The sequence below is a fragment of the Bos indicus genome, chromosome 7 (assembly GCF_029378745.1).
Source record: "Bos indicus isolate NIAB-ARS_2022 breed Sahiwal x Tharparkar chromosome 7, NIAB-ARS_B.indTharparkar_mat_pri_1.0, whole genome shotgun sequence".
Classification (NCBI taxonomy): Eukaryota; Metazoa; Chordata; class Mammalia; order Artiodactyla; family Bovidae; genus Bos; species Bos indicus.
This window is the reverse complement of record NC_091766.1, coordinates 57,486,456-57,498,939: the sequence shown is the minus strand read 5'-3', so window position 1 is coordinate 57,498,939 and position 12,484 is coordinate 57,486,456. Positions and strand designations below refer to the sequence as shown.

At 43.3% G+C, this 12,484-nt stretch overlaps 1 protein-coding gene and 1 non-coding gene across 11 annotated transcripts in view; both read left to right on the top strand.

Moving 5' to 3' along the window:
* The window catches only part of PPP2R2B (protein phosphatase 2 regulatory subunit Bbeta), a 510,815-nt gene extending 499,305 nt beyond the window's left edge, over positions 1-11,510 (top strand). For all 10 annotated transcript variants that reach the window (XM_070793763.1, XM_070793769.1, XM_070793762.1 and 7 more), the window contains 2 exons: positions 7,846-7,937; positions 10,783-11,510. In XM_070793763.1, the coding sequence (XP_070649864.1) occupies positions 7,846-7,937; positions 10,783-11,062 (372 nt within the window). In that variant the 3' untranslated portion in view covers positions 11,063-11,510. The remainder of the gene's footprint in view (positions 1-7,845; positions 7,938-10,782) is intronic.
* Positions 7,405-7,477, top strand: TRNAG-UCC (transfer RNA glycine (anticodon UCC)). Its single transcript has one exon. It is a non-coding gene; the product is annotated as a tRNA-Gly (tRNA).
* Positions 11,511-12,484: the final 974 nt, after the last annotated feature.

The window sequence follows — 12,484 nt, the reverse complement described above, 5'->3', positions numbered from 1 at the left end:
ACTAAAAAGACTGTTACCACATGATCCAGCTATCCCACTCCCATGAATATATCCAGAGAAAACCATAATTTGAAAAGATATATGCACTGCAGTAGTCATAGCAGCACTATTTACAGCAGCCAAAACATGGAAGCAACCTATATGTCCATCACCTGTCACTGATAAATGGATAAGGAAGACTTGGTGTATGTGTGTGTGTGTGTGCATACACACACAATGGAAGTAATACTCAGCTGTAAAAAAAGAATGAAATATTGCCATTTGCAGCAACATGGATGCATGCAGAGATTATCATACTAAATAAGCCAGAGTTAGACAAATATCATATGATATTTATATGGAGGTTCTAAAAGAAAATTATACAAATGAACTTTCACATACAAAACAAATAATCCTACAGACATAGAAAACAATTTTGGTTATGGGAGAAAGGGTGGGAAGGATAAATTAAGAGTTTGGGACTGATACATACATACTACTTTATATGTGGGAGAAGGCAATGGCAACGCACTCCAGTACTCTTGCCTAGGAAATCCCATGGACGGAGGAGCCTGCTAGGCTACAGTCCATGGGGTCGCGAAGAGTCGGACACGACTGAGTGACTTCACTTTCACTTTCTATGAAAGAGATAACCAACATGAATCTACTGTATAGCACAGGGAACTATACTCAATATTTTGTAATAATCTCTAAGGGAAAAGAATCTGATAAAAAGTAGATATGTATGTATACAAAATGGGAAAGGGGGGAATATTAAATAAATATATAAATTGGAGTTTGGGATTAACATATACACACTGCTATATATAAAACAGACAATGAAGAAGGTCCTACTGAATAGCACAGGGGATTATATTCAGTATTATGTACAAACCTGTATGGGAAAAGAGTCTGAAAGAGAATAGATATATGTGTAACTGAATCACTTTGCTTTATACCTTAAACTAACACAACATTGTTAATCAACTATACTCTAATGTAAATAAAAATAAAATTTAAACAAATTTTAAGGACTGGTCCAGTGTTTAGGAATTCTGTCAACTATTTGTGCCTCCCCTGAGCAGGCAGACATACAGGTGATACTTCTAGGTCTCTTAATATATCTATCAGCTGATCTCAAGCATGTTTCCAAGAAGAAGAAGCTGCAGACTTAAGTATAATGAGCTCTTTTCACATTCTCCTATAGAACAGGAATTGACAAACCTGTGGGCCAAATCTAGCCCTGCATCTGTTTTTGGAAAAACAGTTTCATTGAATCAGTCACACCTGGTTATTTACCTATTGCCTACAGTTGCCTACATGCTACAAGGGCAGAGTTGGGTCATTGTGACAGAGACCTATGGTTCACAAAGCCTAAAATATTTATTGTCTGACCCTTCACAGAAAAAGTTCATCAACCCCTGAAATAGAAGAACGAAACAACAGAGTTTAATCTTGCCAGGCTAGAGTGGTCTATCAGCTATACACAGCAGGCTCCGCAAGTACATGATGTAAGAATCTGTGTTGGGAGACTCAGCCTAGTGTTAAGAGGGCCATACCCAAGCTCATAGGAACAGAGCAAAGAAACAATATTTGGAACATGAAGAGAAAAGCATCTAATAGGATGAGTCTTAAGTTCCTTCTTACTTTGCTGTCTAGATGCTTCTTGTGTCTGTCTTACCTTTTTCTCTCCTCTGATGGTGAACCGTCAATGTTCTCTGCTTAAGATTTCTCTTTACAACAGAAGATAGATAGATAGATAGATAGATAGATAGATAGATAGATAGATAGATATGGCTTCCCTTGTGGCTCAGTTGGTAAAGAATCCGCCTGCAATGCAGGAGACCTGGGTTCGATCCCTGGGTTGGGAAGATCCCCTGGAGAAGGGAAAGGCTACCCACTCCAATGTCCTCTCCTGGAGAATTCCTTGGATTATACAGTCCATAGGGTCACAAAGAGTTGGACCTGAGTGACTTTCACTTTCATATATATATATATATATATATATATATATGTATGTATGTATGTATATACGCAGCATACCTTCATAGTTATTTATCTTCTCCTGTAGATGTCCTCACCTGGAGTTGCCAGAAGTTCCCCGGAACATAGATGCTGAGAGGAGAAAATAAGGGCTTAAACTAGGTTCTCTCCTTGAATCCTTCCTGACTTTTAGTTATAGAGTTCTTGGTAATGTGGTTTCTCCACTAAGGGGCCCACACTTCCAAAGCACGCACGTTTTGATATTTATCACTCACCTGTGGTGTTTCTATAAGACAAAATTCCAGATGAATGGAATTTTGAAAGAAATATTGGTATAAAGAAAAAGATTGGTGTGTATATATACACACCATATAAATAAAAATTGGTGTGTATATATACATGTGGTGGTGGTTTAGTCACTTAAGTCGTGTCCGACTCTAACACCACCATAGACTGTAGCCCACTAGGCTCCTCTGTCCATGGGATTTCCCAGGAGAGAATACTAGAATGAGCTGCCATTTCCTTCTCCAGAGTATCTTCCCTGTTCAGGGATCGAACCCACAGACCTGCCTCCCCTGCACTGGCAGGCAGATTCATATACATATTCAGCCAAAAAAAGAATGAAATAATGCCGTTTGCAATGACATGAATGGACCTAGAGATTATCATACTAAGCGAAATAAGTCAGAGAAAGGTAAATATCGTGTATCACTTATATGTTGGCTCTACAAAAAAATAGTACAAATGAACTTATATATGAATCAGAAATAGACACACAGACATAGAAAACAAATTTATAGTTACCAAAGGGGAAAAGGCAGGGGGGATAAATTAGGAGTTTGGGATTGACATATTTACACTACTCTATATAGAAGAGAAAAGATACAACCAAAAAAGTCCCACTATACAGCACAGGGAACTATACTCAATATTTTATGTAATGACCTAGAAGGGAAAACAATCTGAATAAAAATACACCTGAAATTAACACAACACTGTAACTCAACTAAAACTTCAATTAAAAGATACTCAATTAAAATGGTACCTTCAATTAAAAGGTACTCAAAAAAATAAAGTTTGAGGAAATATTGGGGAAAAAAAGTGCCCCATAACAGATAAAAGGAAGGAGTAGGGGGAGATAAGATTTAAAAAAGGATCTATTTTGCTCATCTCTTTCCTCCAAAAGGTAGGCAATCTGGAATATGAGGATAACACATGTGGCTTCCTTTGCCTACTGGATTAATTCCAGCTTGCCATTATTCCCCTTCAGAAGCCCACTCCTCTTCCTTGTCTCCCTCTGTTACACAGATCTTGGAAGCAAGTCAATGATAAAGTCAAGAAAAGGCAAGAATTAGGCTTGCTGTCTAGAAAATAGATCAATTCTTGAGGTCAGTATCTTCCAACCATCAGAAGAAAAGTACGAACCCCAGTGGATGTCCTTACCTCCTCCATCCCTCTCTTCCAAGGAAATAGTCTGCTAACTGGGGAGAAAGGGAATTATAGTCAAGACTTATAGTCAAGGGTTAGGCAAACTATGACCCAGAAGTTGCCACCTGTATTTGTAAATAAAGTCTTATTGGAACACAACTCTTAACTCATTCATTTGTGTATCATGGCTACTTTTGCATTACAAAGGTACAGTTGGATAGTTGTAACTGAGGCTACATGACCCACAAAGTATAAATATTTATAATTTGGCCCTTTTCAGAAAAAGTTTGTGAGGATCTAGCATCAGCCCTTTGTCCTGGGACTCTTCTGCTTTACCTAAAGATTCTTCACAATAAATAGAGAACTTCAACAAGCAGAAATGGCCCTACAAACAAAATGGCCTTCCCTATCAGATCTGAGACACTCCTAATACGCACAAGAGGTGGTAGGAGAGGAAGGGAGGACAGTGAGTGGAGAGGAAGGGAAGACAGTGAGTTAATTTATAGCAGAATTCCGAAGCTTAGGACACAAGCCTCCCTTATTCTCCCCATCTAACAAAGCCATAAGCCCAGCTGCCAATGGATTCACTTGTCACCATAACCCTGAAGCAGATACCCTGAAAAGGACCAGAGTTATTTGGGAACACGAGCGTAAGGGTGAAGGAAGTTAATTTGCAGAGTTAGAAATCCTTACCCTGTCCAAATAACTCAGAGAGCTTTTCAAATACCCCAGACATCTAATGGAACATGGAGTGAATCTGACCTCATTCCTCTGCCCAGGGTTAAGCACAAGCTGAGCCTCTGAGCTCAGCATCTGCCAGAACCCTGGCACAAGGGAGGAGAGGGGCCCAGGCTGAAGAAAAAGAGATCATGAACCATCACTCTTCATCTAAACCAAGTCAAACTGTGCTTTCCATAACACCTTTCTGCCTTCACCCAATTCTGTCTGCCTCTTGGCCTGACTTCAGTTCATCATCACAGCTGTCCAGGACTGAGACTCTATGTGAGGCGAGGCCAATGAGGCAGAGCGAGTGGGAGGCAGATTGCTAGAGCAGGCAGGAGCAGGTGCTCCAGAACCCAGACCCCTGGTTCACTTCCCATTCTGTCATTTCCTTTGCTATGTGATCTTGGACACATGATGTCATACCCTGCAGTTCATGCTCCATTAAAGTGAAGAGAATGACAGTACCTACAACCTAAGATAATATTAGAGATGAGATGAGATCTTATGGCTAAACAGCCCGGCTAATAATAACAAGCTGGCATGTTACGTATGCCTAATGTCATTACCACTCCCCACAACGGATCTCAGGAAGAACTGAAAATGGCACCCAGATTACTATGCTCCAAGCCTCAGTCATCTGCCTACTTGCCATCTTCACCTGAGTTGCTGAATGCAGCTGGAGAGAAACACCCAACCATGCTGACCAGACTCATTTGAAATTCACATCTGGGTGGCTAACAAGCATGTGAAAAGATGCTCAACACCACTCATTATCAGAGAAATGCAAATCAAACCCACAAGGAGGTACCATCTCACACCGGTCAGAATGGCTGCTATCAAAATGTCTACAAACAATGCTGGAGAGGGTGCAAAGAGAAAAACCCTCTTACACTGTTGGTGGGAATGCAAACTAGTACAGCCACTATGAAGAACAGTGTGGAGATTCCTTAAAAAACTGGAAATAGAACTGCCATACGACCCAGCAATCCCACTGCTGGGCATACACACTGAGGAAACCAGAAGGGAAAGAGACACGTGTACCCCAATGTTCATCACAGCACTGTTTATAATAGCCAGGACATGGAAGCAACCTAGATGTCCATCAGCAGACGAATGGATAAGAAAGCTATGGTACATACACACAATGGAATATTACTCAGCTATTAAAAAGAATACATTTGAATCAGTTCTAATAAGGTGGATGAAACTGGAGCCTATTATACAGAGCGAAGTAAGTCAGAAAGAAAAACACCAGTACAGTATATTAACGCATATATGTGGAATTTAGAAAGATGGTAATGATGACCCTGTATGTGAGACAGCAAAAGAGACACAGATGTAAAGAACAGACTTTTGGACTCTGTGGGAGAAGGTGAGGGTGGGATGATTTAAGAGAATAGCACTGAAACATGTATATTAACTTATGTGAAATAGATCACCAGTCCGGGTTCGATGCATGAGACAGGGTGCTCAGGGCTGGTGCACAGAGATGACCCTGAAGGATGGGATGGGGAGGGAGGTGGGAGGGAGGTTCAGGATGGAGAACACATGTACACCCATGGCTGATTCATGCGAATGTATGGCAAAACCCACCACAATATTGTAAAGTAAATAGCCTCCAATTAAAATAAAAAATAAATAAATAAAATTCACATCTGGGGACTTCCTTAGTGGCCCAGCAGCTATGATTTTGCACTCCCAATGCAGGAGGCTGGGGTTCAATCCCTAGTCAGGGAGCTAGATCATGCCACAACTAAGAATTTGCACACCCCAACTAAAGATCCCGAGTGCCACAACAAAGGTCGGCATACATAAACAAAATGTTTTTAAAAATTCACATTCAACAACTTCAAGCAGCCCTCAGTGCCTTCCAGGAGCCAAGCACTGTTGCCAACCACCTCCCCACCCCTGGCCTTTTTCACGGTCAGCTGATAACCTTGCTTCTTATTTCACTGAAAAATAGAACCAGGAGAGGATTGCCACACAATCCAGGGCTGCACTGTGCACACCAGCGTCTGCTGGGTGTTCTCCCCTTGCACACACATCTCCAAATTATCCAACCCCGAAGGGAGCATGGCCACTCCATCCTCCCGCTTGCTCGAAAGCACGGTTCAGGAGCCATCTCTGACTCCAGTTTTCCTCCACACTTGACAGTGGCTCCATCCGCAAGTCCTATCAACTGTCCTTCCAAACTCGTCAAGGCTCTGGCCACCTCCCACCACTGCTCACCTTGGTCCAAACCATCATCTGTCAAGCAGGTTACACCCGACCTCCCTGTCTCTGGCCCTGCGGGGCTTACACTCTGTCACAATGCAGCAGGCGCAGCACCCTGCCCATGGCGTCTGCTCACATCACTCAGAGTAAGGGGCCTACGGGAACTAGTTGGCACACGCCGAGGCCCCCCACTCTACTCCTTGCTACCCTCTACCCCACTGCCTCCGGGCCTTTACATTAGCTGTTCTCAATGCTTAGTAGCTCAGTGGTAAAGAAACTGCCTGCAATGCAGGAGACCTGGGTTCAAGCCTTGGGTTGGGAAGATCCCCTGGAAAAGGACATGGCAACCCACTCCAGTATTTTTGCCTGGAGAATTCCAGGGACAGAGGAGCCTGGCTACAGTCCATGGGATCACAAAGAATTGGACACGACAGTGACTAACACTTTTTTTTTTTTTTTTTTTAATTTAAACTGGAGCCGATTATACAGAGTGAAGCCAGAAAGAAAAACACCAATACAGTATACTAACGCATATATATGGAATTTAGAAAGATGGTAACGATAACCCTGTATGCGAGACAGCAAAAGAGACACAGATGTATAGAACAGTTTTTTGGACTAACACTTTCATTTATGCTTGGAAAGCCTTTCCCCAGATACCACTGAGATGCACTCATTTTCTCCAGGTTCCTGCTCCAATGTCGCCTTCTCAGGTGAACTTGACTACTCGCCCTATATAAATAATCCCCCAGAGCTCCCACTACCCTTTTTCCACTTTTTTTTTTTGTTCTCATTTTATCACCATCTAAAATATCTTACACTTGTTGCACAGCAGAAACACAACATAATTGCTGTAAAGCAATTATATTCCAGTTAACAAATAAAATTTAAAAATCAAAAAAAGAAAAATATCTTATGTATTTACTTGGCTACACAGTCTCTTCCCCAATACTGGGAGGAAAGCACCCCAAGGGTATTCTGTCCATGGCTCTATCCCAAGCATAGAGCTGGCATTCAACAAATATTTATTGAATAAAAGGCTGAATGAATGGTGTTGTCTAAATGGGCTAAGAGACTTCCCTGGTGGTCCAGTGGTGAAGACGCTGCACTTCCACTGCAGGGAGCATGGGTTCGATCCCTAGTTGGGGAACTAAGATCTCACATGCCACACTGCACGGCAAAAAATAAAAAGTTTTTTAAAAGATACTGACCAAAAGTAAATAATAAATAGGCTTAGAAAATGGGAATCCCCTGCTTACTGGGCCCTGTTCTATGCTACTATCTATGTAAGCGAGTTTGTTTAATCCACATGTGCCATGTAAACAGCTCACCAAACCATCTTAAAGTCCCAAGGCTGAGAAGGGCCGTGCCTGTGCTAAGACCCAGAACTATCTGAGTCAAGCCACATTTACACTGGAAGAATGAACAGCTCCCATCCAAAGAAGAGCTCACAGAGGAATCATTTTTTAAAATATTAATAATTAACACCCTCTTAATGTGTTTTCCCTGCCCCTCCAGGTTCACGACTACCTCCGCAGCAAGCTGTGCTCCCTCTACGAAAATGACTGCATTTTTGATAAATTTGAGTGTGTGTGGAATGGGTCAGACAGGTAAGAAAGGTCTGATGGCTGGGAGCCTTCCACGGGGGGGCCCTCTCCTTGCACCGGCCCTGGGCCGTGTATCTTAAGGGGGTGCAACCAAAGAGCCATCAGAATCGGCCCTGAGGCCTGGCAGGGCTGCACCGGTGGCCCAGCGGGTGACCTCGAGGTCAAGTCTGGGAAGGAACAGGCGATGGGTGAGACCCTGGACTCCTCTTTCAGAACTGGCTCAGGTGACCCTTTAACCTCACAAAAATCCTACCTTATACAGGCAAGACCCTCCCAGAGCTGGGTCCATATACCTAAAATGAAGCTCCCCTGGCAAATTTTAAGGATGAACTATTCCAATGACTTTAAAGTGTGCTGTCTGGATGGGAAATTATCCCTCGAGGCTGCCCGCAGAGACTAGCCTAAGGCCTGGTGGTCATGAACTGAATTCTCATCAGCCTCGTTTATTCTGTGCCCTCAAAGAGATTTATGACTATTAGAGGCCTTTGGTTTCAACAGCACTTCCTATTACCTCCCCGCAGTTTCTTTTTGGCTTGATGAATAGATGCTGCTGTGATTTCCAGGAGAAGCCAGCGCAGGCTACCAGGGGCTGTTCCTTAGTGAAGGCAGCACCAGCAGTCATACTGAAAAGCAGGGAAATTCTATCACTGCAAAACATTCAGAGGCGAGCTTCTAGTGAGCACAGGCTCTACCTCTCTGACCCCTGTTGGGTTTTTTGGGCCAGTGATCCAAAACCAGCCTTCTACTCAGCAGGCCTAGCAGGAGTCACCACATGGTAGACGACCCAGATCACACCACCCAGTTAGTGGAGGGCAGAGGGCCCAGAGCAAAGCAACTGTTACTTAGTTGAACAAAGGCCCTCAGGGGAAAAGTAGCTATCCTTGCCCTGTTATTTTATTTTCGTTTCCATTGGTAATTTATTCATTTATTCAATGTTCATTATGAATAGATTTTTTAAAATATTTGTGGTTATTTTTGTTCAAGTTCCCCTTCTATCTTAACCAAGATTCAAAACCTATACTTACTAGGTACTTTCACACATCATGATTTTTTAATCCTGACCACAATCCATCAAGATTGCTTTCACTGTCCCCATTTTACAGCTGAGGAAACTGAGGCTCAGCCAGATACTAGTTCAGGAGCTTGGGCAGATCACTGTAAGTAGTAGAGACAAGAGGAAGAATTTAAATCCTAAAATGAACATTCTTTCCACCACATTACAGTTTCTTTCCATAACCGAGAAAATGTTATTTTTGGTCCAGATAAGGTTGAAATTACTTTTTTACTTTTTTCCAAAAAAGACTTTCTCCTACGGTTTAAAAACAAGTCGGGTGGTGGTAATGGAAGCAGAGGTCAGTGCGTGGGAAGCAATAAGGCCAAATGGCTTAATGCTTATGCCCCGGAGTCTGGCAGATGTGGGCTAGAGGACCAACTTGGCTACTTACTGGCTGTGTGACACCATACACGCATTCACTTTTCTTCCTGTGTAAATCCCTTAACATGGAATGATGGAAAAGGAAATGAGGCTAGGGGTAAAGCACTCAGCACCCCCACGTGATGAGATAATAATTGCTCACCCTATGATACGGCTAAGTCACTTCAGTCGTGTCCGACTCTGTGCGACCCCATAGACAGCAGCCCACCAGGCTCCCCCGTCCCTGGGATTCTCCAGGCAAGAACACTGGAGTGGGTTGCCATTTCCTTCTCCAATGCATGAAAGTGAAAAGTGAAAGTGAAGTCGCTCAGTCGTGTCCGACTCTTAGCGACCCCATGGACTGCAGCCTACCAGGCTCTTCCACCCATGGGATTTTCCAGGCAAGAGTACTGGAGTGGGGTGCCATTGCCTTCTCCACACCCTATGATAGATACACACATTTCATGGCATCAGTTTCCCAGGCCAGGGTAACAAAATCTAGCCCTTGATTAATTTCCGGGACAACTAACAAATACCCAAAAACTCAGCCCCCTGGCCATGGCTCAGTCTCATCAGTTTTCCTTCACCTTCCTCTAACCCAAGACAACGGAGATACAGTGTTCTCCCATCCTAACCAGCCAGTCGGAGCCTCACCCACAAATAAGGCCAAGCCCACCTCTCTGGGGTCAGCCATAAGAGGGTGCTGCTTGAGGGACATTATGTTTCCCTTGGCCTGTCACCTGTCCAAACTGTCACCATTAAGTAGAGTTGGTCCATGGCTTCTGAGAGGCTCTTGGCACCCCCTGCTCTCTTCATCAATGAGAGATACTCCTGAGAATGGATAGCTCTTGTAGGAAGGTAGGAAATCATCTGTAAGTTCACTACAAAGGCTTATTTCCTCATCCTACACCCTTTTAAAAATTCTAATTTTTGTTTACTCCCTCCCAAGACCATGATGAGATCCACTTTTTAGATAAGTTTTCAGAAAAGGCAGAATTTCTATCTAGTTCATAGCAGGAGGAAGACACGATGTCAGCATCCCTCAGTGCTGATGCGAGAAAGCCTTATCAGTCGGGCAGCACAGTCACTCCTAAGACCGCCACGCTCTAAATGAACATGATACAAGGACGGCTATTTTCAGCGTTCCTACTCGCGTGACTTGACTGCAGCCTCAGAATCCTGATGTGAAGGAGGTGGGCTGGGATCATTAAAACCACTAGACTGACTTATGGAACAAAATAACCTAAAGGAATCTATTGATAAATAACAAGGAGGGCTATCATCACCCTTCACCCAGCCCAAGAGCTTGTTTGTCTTAGTGCTTCTAAAGTCAATGGTCACACTACAAAGCCTGTTGCGGTTTTTGGTCTCTTAGCTGTAGAAAGCCTATGTCTATGACACTCAGTCACTCCCTGTTTCCTCTCTGCCTTGCAGTGTCATCATGACAGGCTCCTACAACAACTTCTTCAGGATGTTTGACCGAAACACCAAACGCGATGTTACCCTTGAGGCCTCGAGAGAAAACAGCAAACCCCGAGCTATCCTAAAACCACGCAAAGTGTGCGTGGGGGGCAAGCGGAGAAAAGATGAGATCAGTGTCGACAGTCTGGACTTTAGCAAAAAGATCTTGCATACAGCTTGGCATCCTTCAGAAAATATTATAGCAGTGGCGGCTACAAATAACCTATATATATTCCAGGACAAGGTTAACTAGGAGGACAAGTTATTACCTAATAATCTCACATACTGAATACTAGTCAAACATGTTTTTAAATGTTTCTTTGGGTGTTCATTTGATGCCTCGACTTTATTTTCCCTCTGCAGGAGACAATTGGAATAGAAGTCCATGGAGTCCAACCTTCCCACATCCCCACTTCTAAGAAACTTTTGTCAAACCCAGTAGGTTCTGGGACACTTCTGTTTAGAATCGAGAGCTGCCAGCTAACAGTAATTCTTCCATAGTTGACTTGAATTTCTGATGCTTTTATTGCCCCGTTTTCTCTGGTGGGTCCAGTGTTTTGTTTCTAGGTGTCTGCTGAGATAAAATGAGGTTGTCTGTAGTATTTAAAGAGAAAAGAGATAAGTTTTTTTTAATTAAGCAATTCCATTTGATTGAAAAAAAAAATTCAACGAAAAATAAACACTGTTTACTCTTAGAGAAATTCTCCTTGTTTTGTGACAAATCAGAACCAGTCAGCACTCCCCTGCCCCCACAGCACTTCTTTTTTTTTTTTTTTTTTCTTTTTCTTTTTCATGATTTCACTTGAGCCAGAGATTTATTTCACGAGGCTGCGAAGAGGATGCAGAATGGGAAGGGGAAAGGACCACATCAACAGTGCTACATTCTTTTTTGTAAGCGCCATAGAAACAGCCTGAGAATTTGGCCAGGAAACCCCGGGAATGCTTCAGGGGACATCAAGAGAACACTTCTCAGAGTTAGCTTGGCAGGGCCCTGTGGGGCCACATTCCATCTGTCGCTTTGTTACTCTTGCTTTTTGTCATTTTAAATGGCTCCATATAATCCTCTACTTACACGTTCCTTGGCTTTTTCACTTCACCCTTTTCCAGCTTAGTTATTCCCTTGACTTCTAAAGGCCGAGTCCCTGTTGTTTATGATCTGGCTTCTAAATGCAGCAGTAAGCTGAGGGGCTGGGGCACCTCCCTGAGAAAATGTGTCTCCCAAAGCAGCCCCCGCCCCCTTTCCTGGGTTTTCTAACCCAAAGTCACACTCCATCTATCTCCACTACAGCGAGAACAAAAACAGCCAATGGAAAACGCTGCTCTGTAAAGGCTATTCAAGTGCTTCTGACCCACCATAAGTTTACCATCCAAAAAAACAGACCAGAGGGCTCTTCTACAGAAATGGAATATGGAGGAATCAAGAAGCTTTGACATCAAACTGAGGTCTGCTTGAAACTGTAGAGGCTGGTTCATACCCCGCCCCTCCCGCCCCCTGCCATTGAGGATTCAGACATGTAACTTCCAGAAGTTTCTCTGCGGTGCACCTCTGGGAAAGAGACTAAATTAATTCAAAAGACAGAGAAATTTGAGGCTCAGGGAGGAAGTGGGAGGTACTCCAAGCCGGGCCTGGGCTCCATGTCTCCATTCCTGTCACCATGACTCATCTCCCCTGACT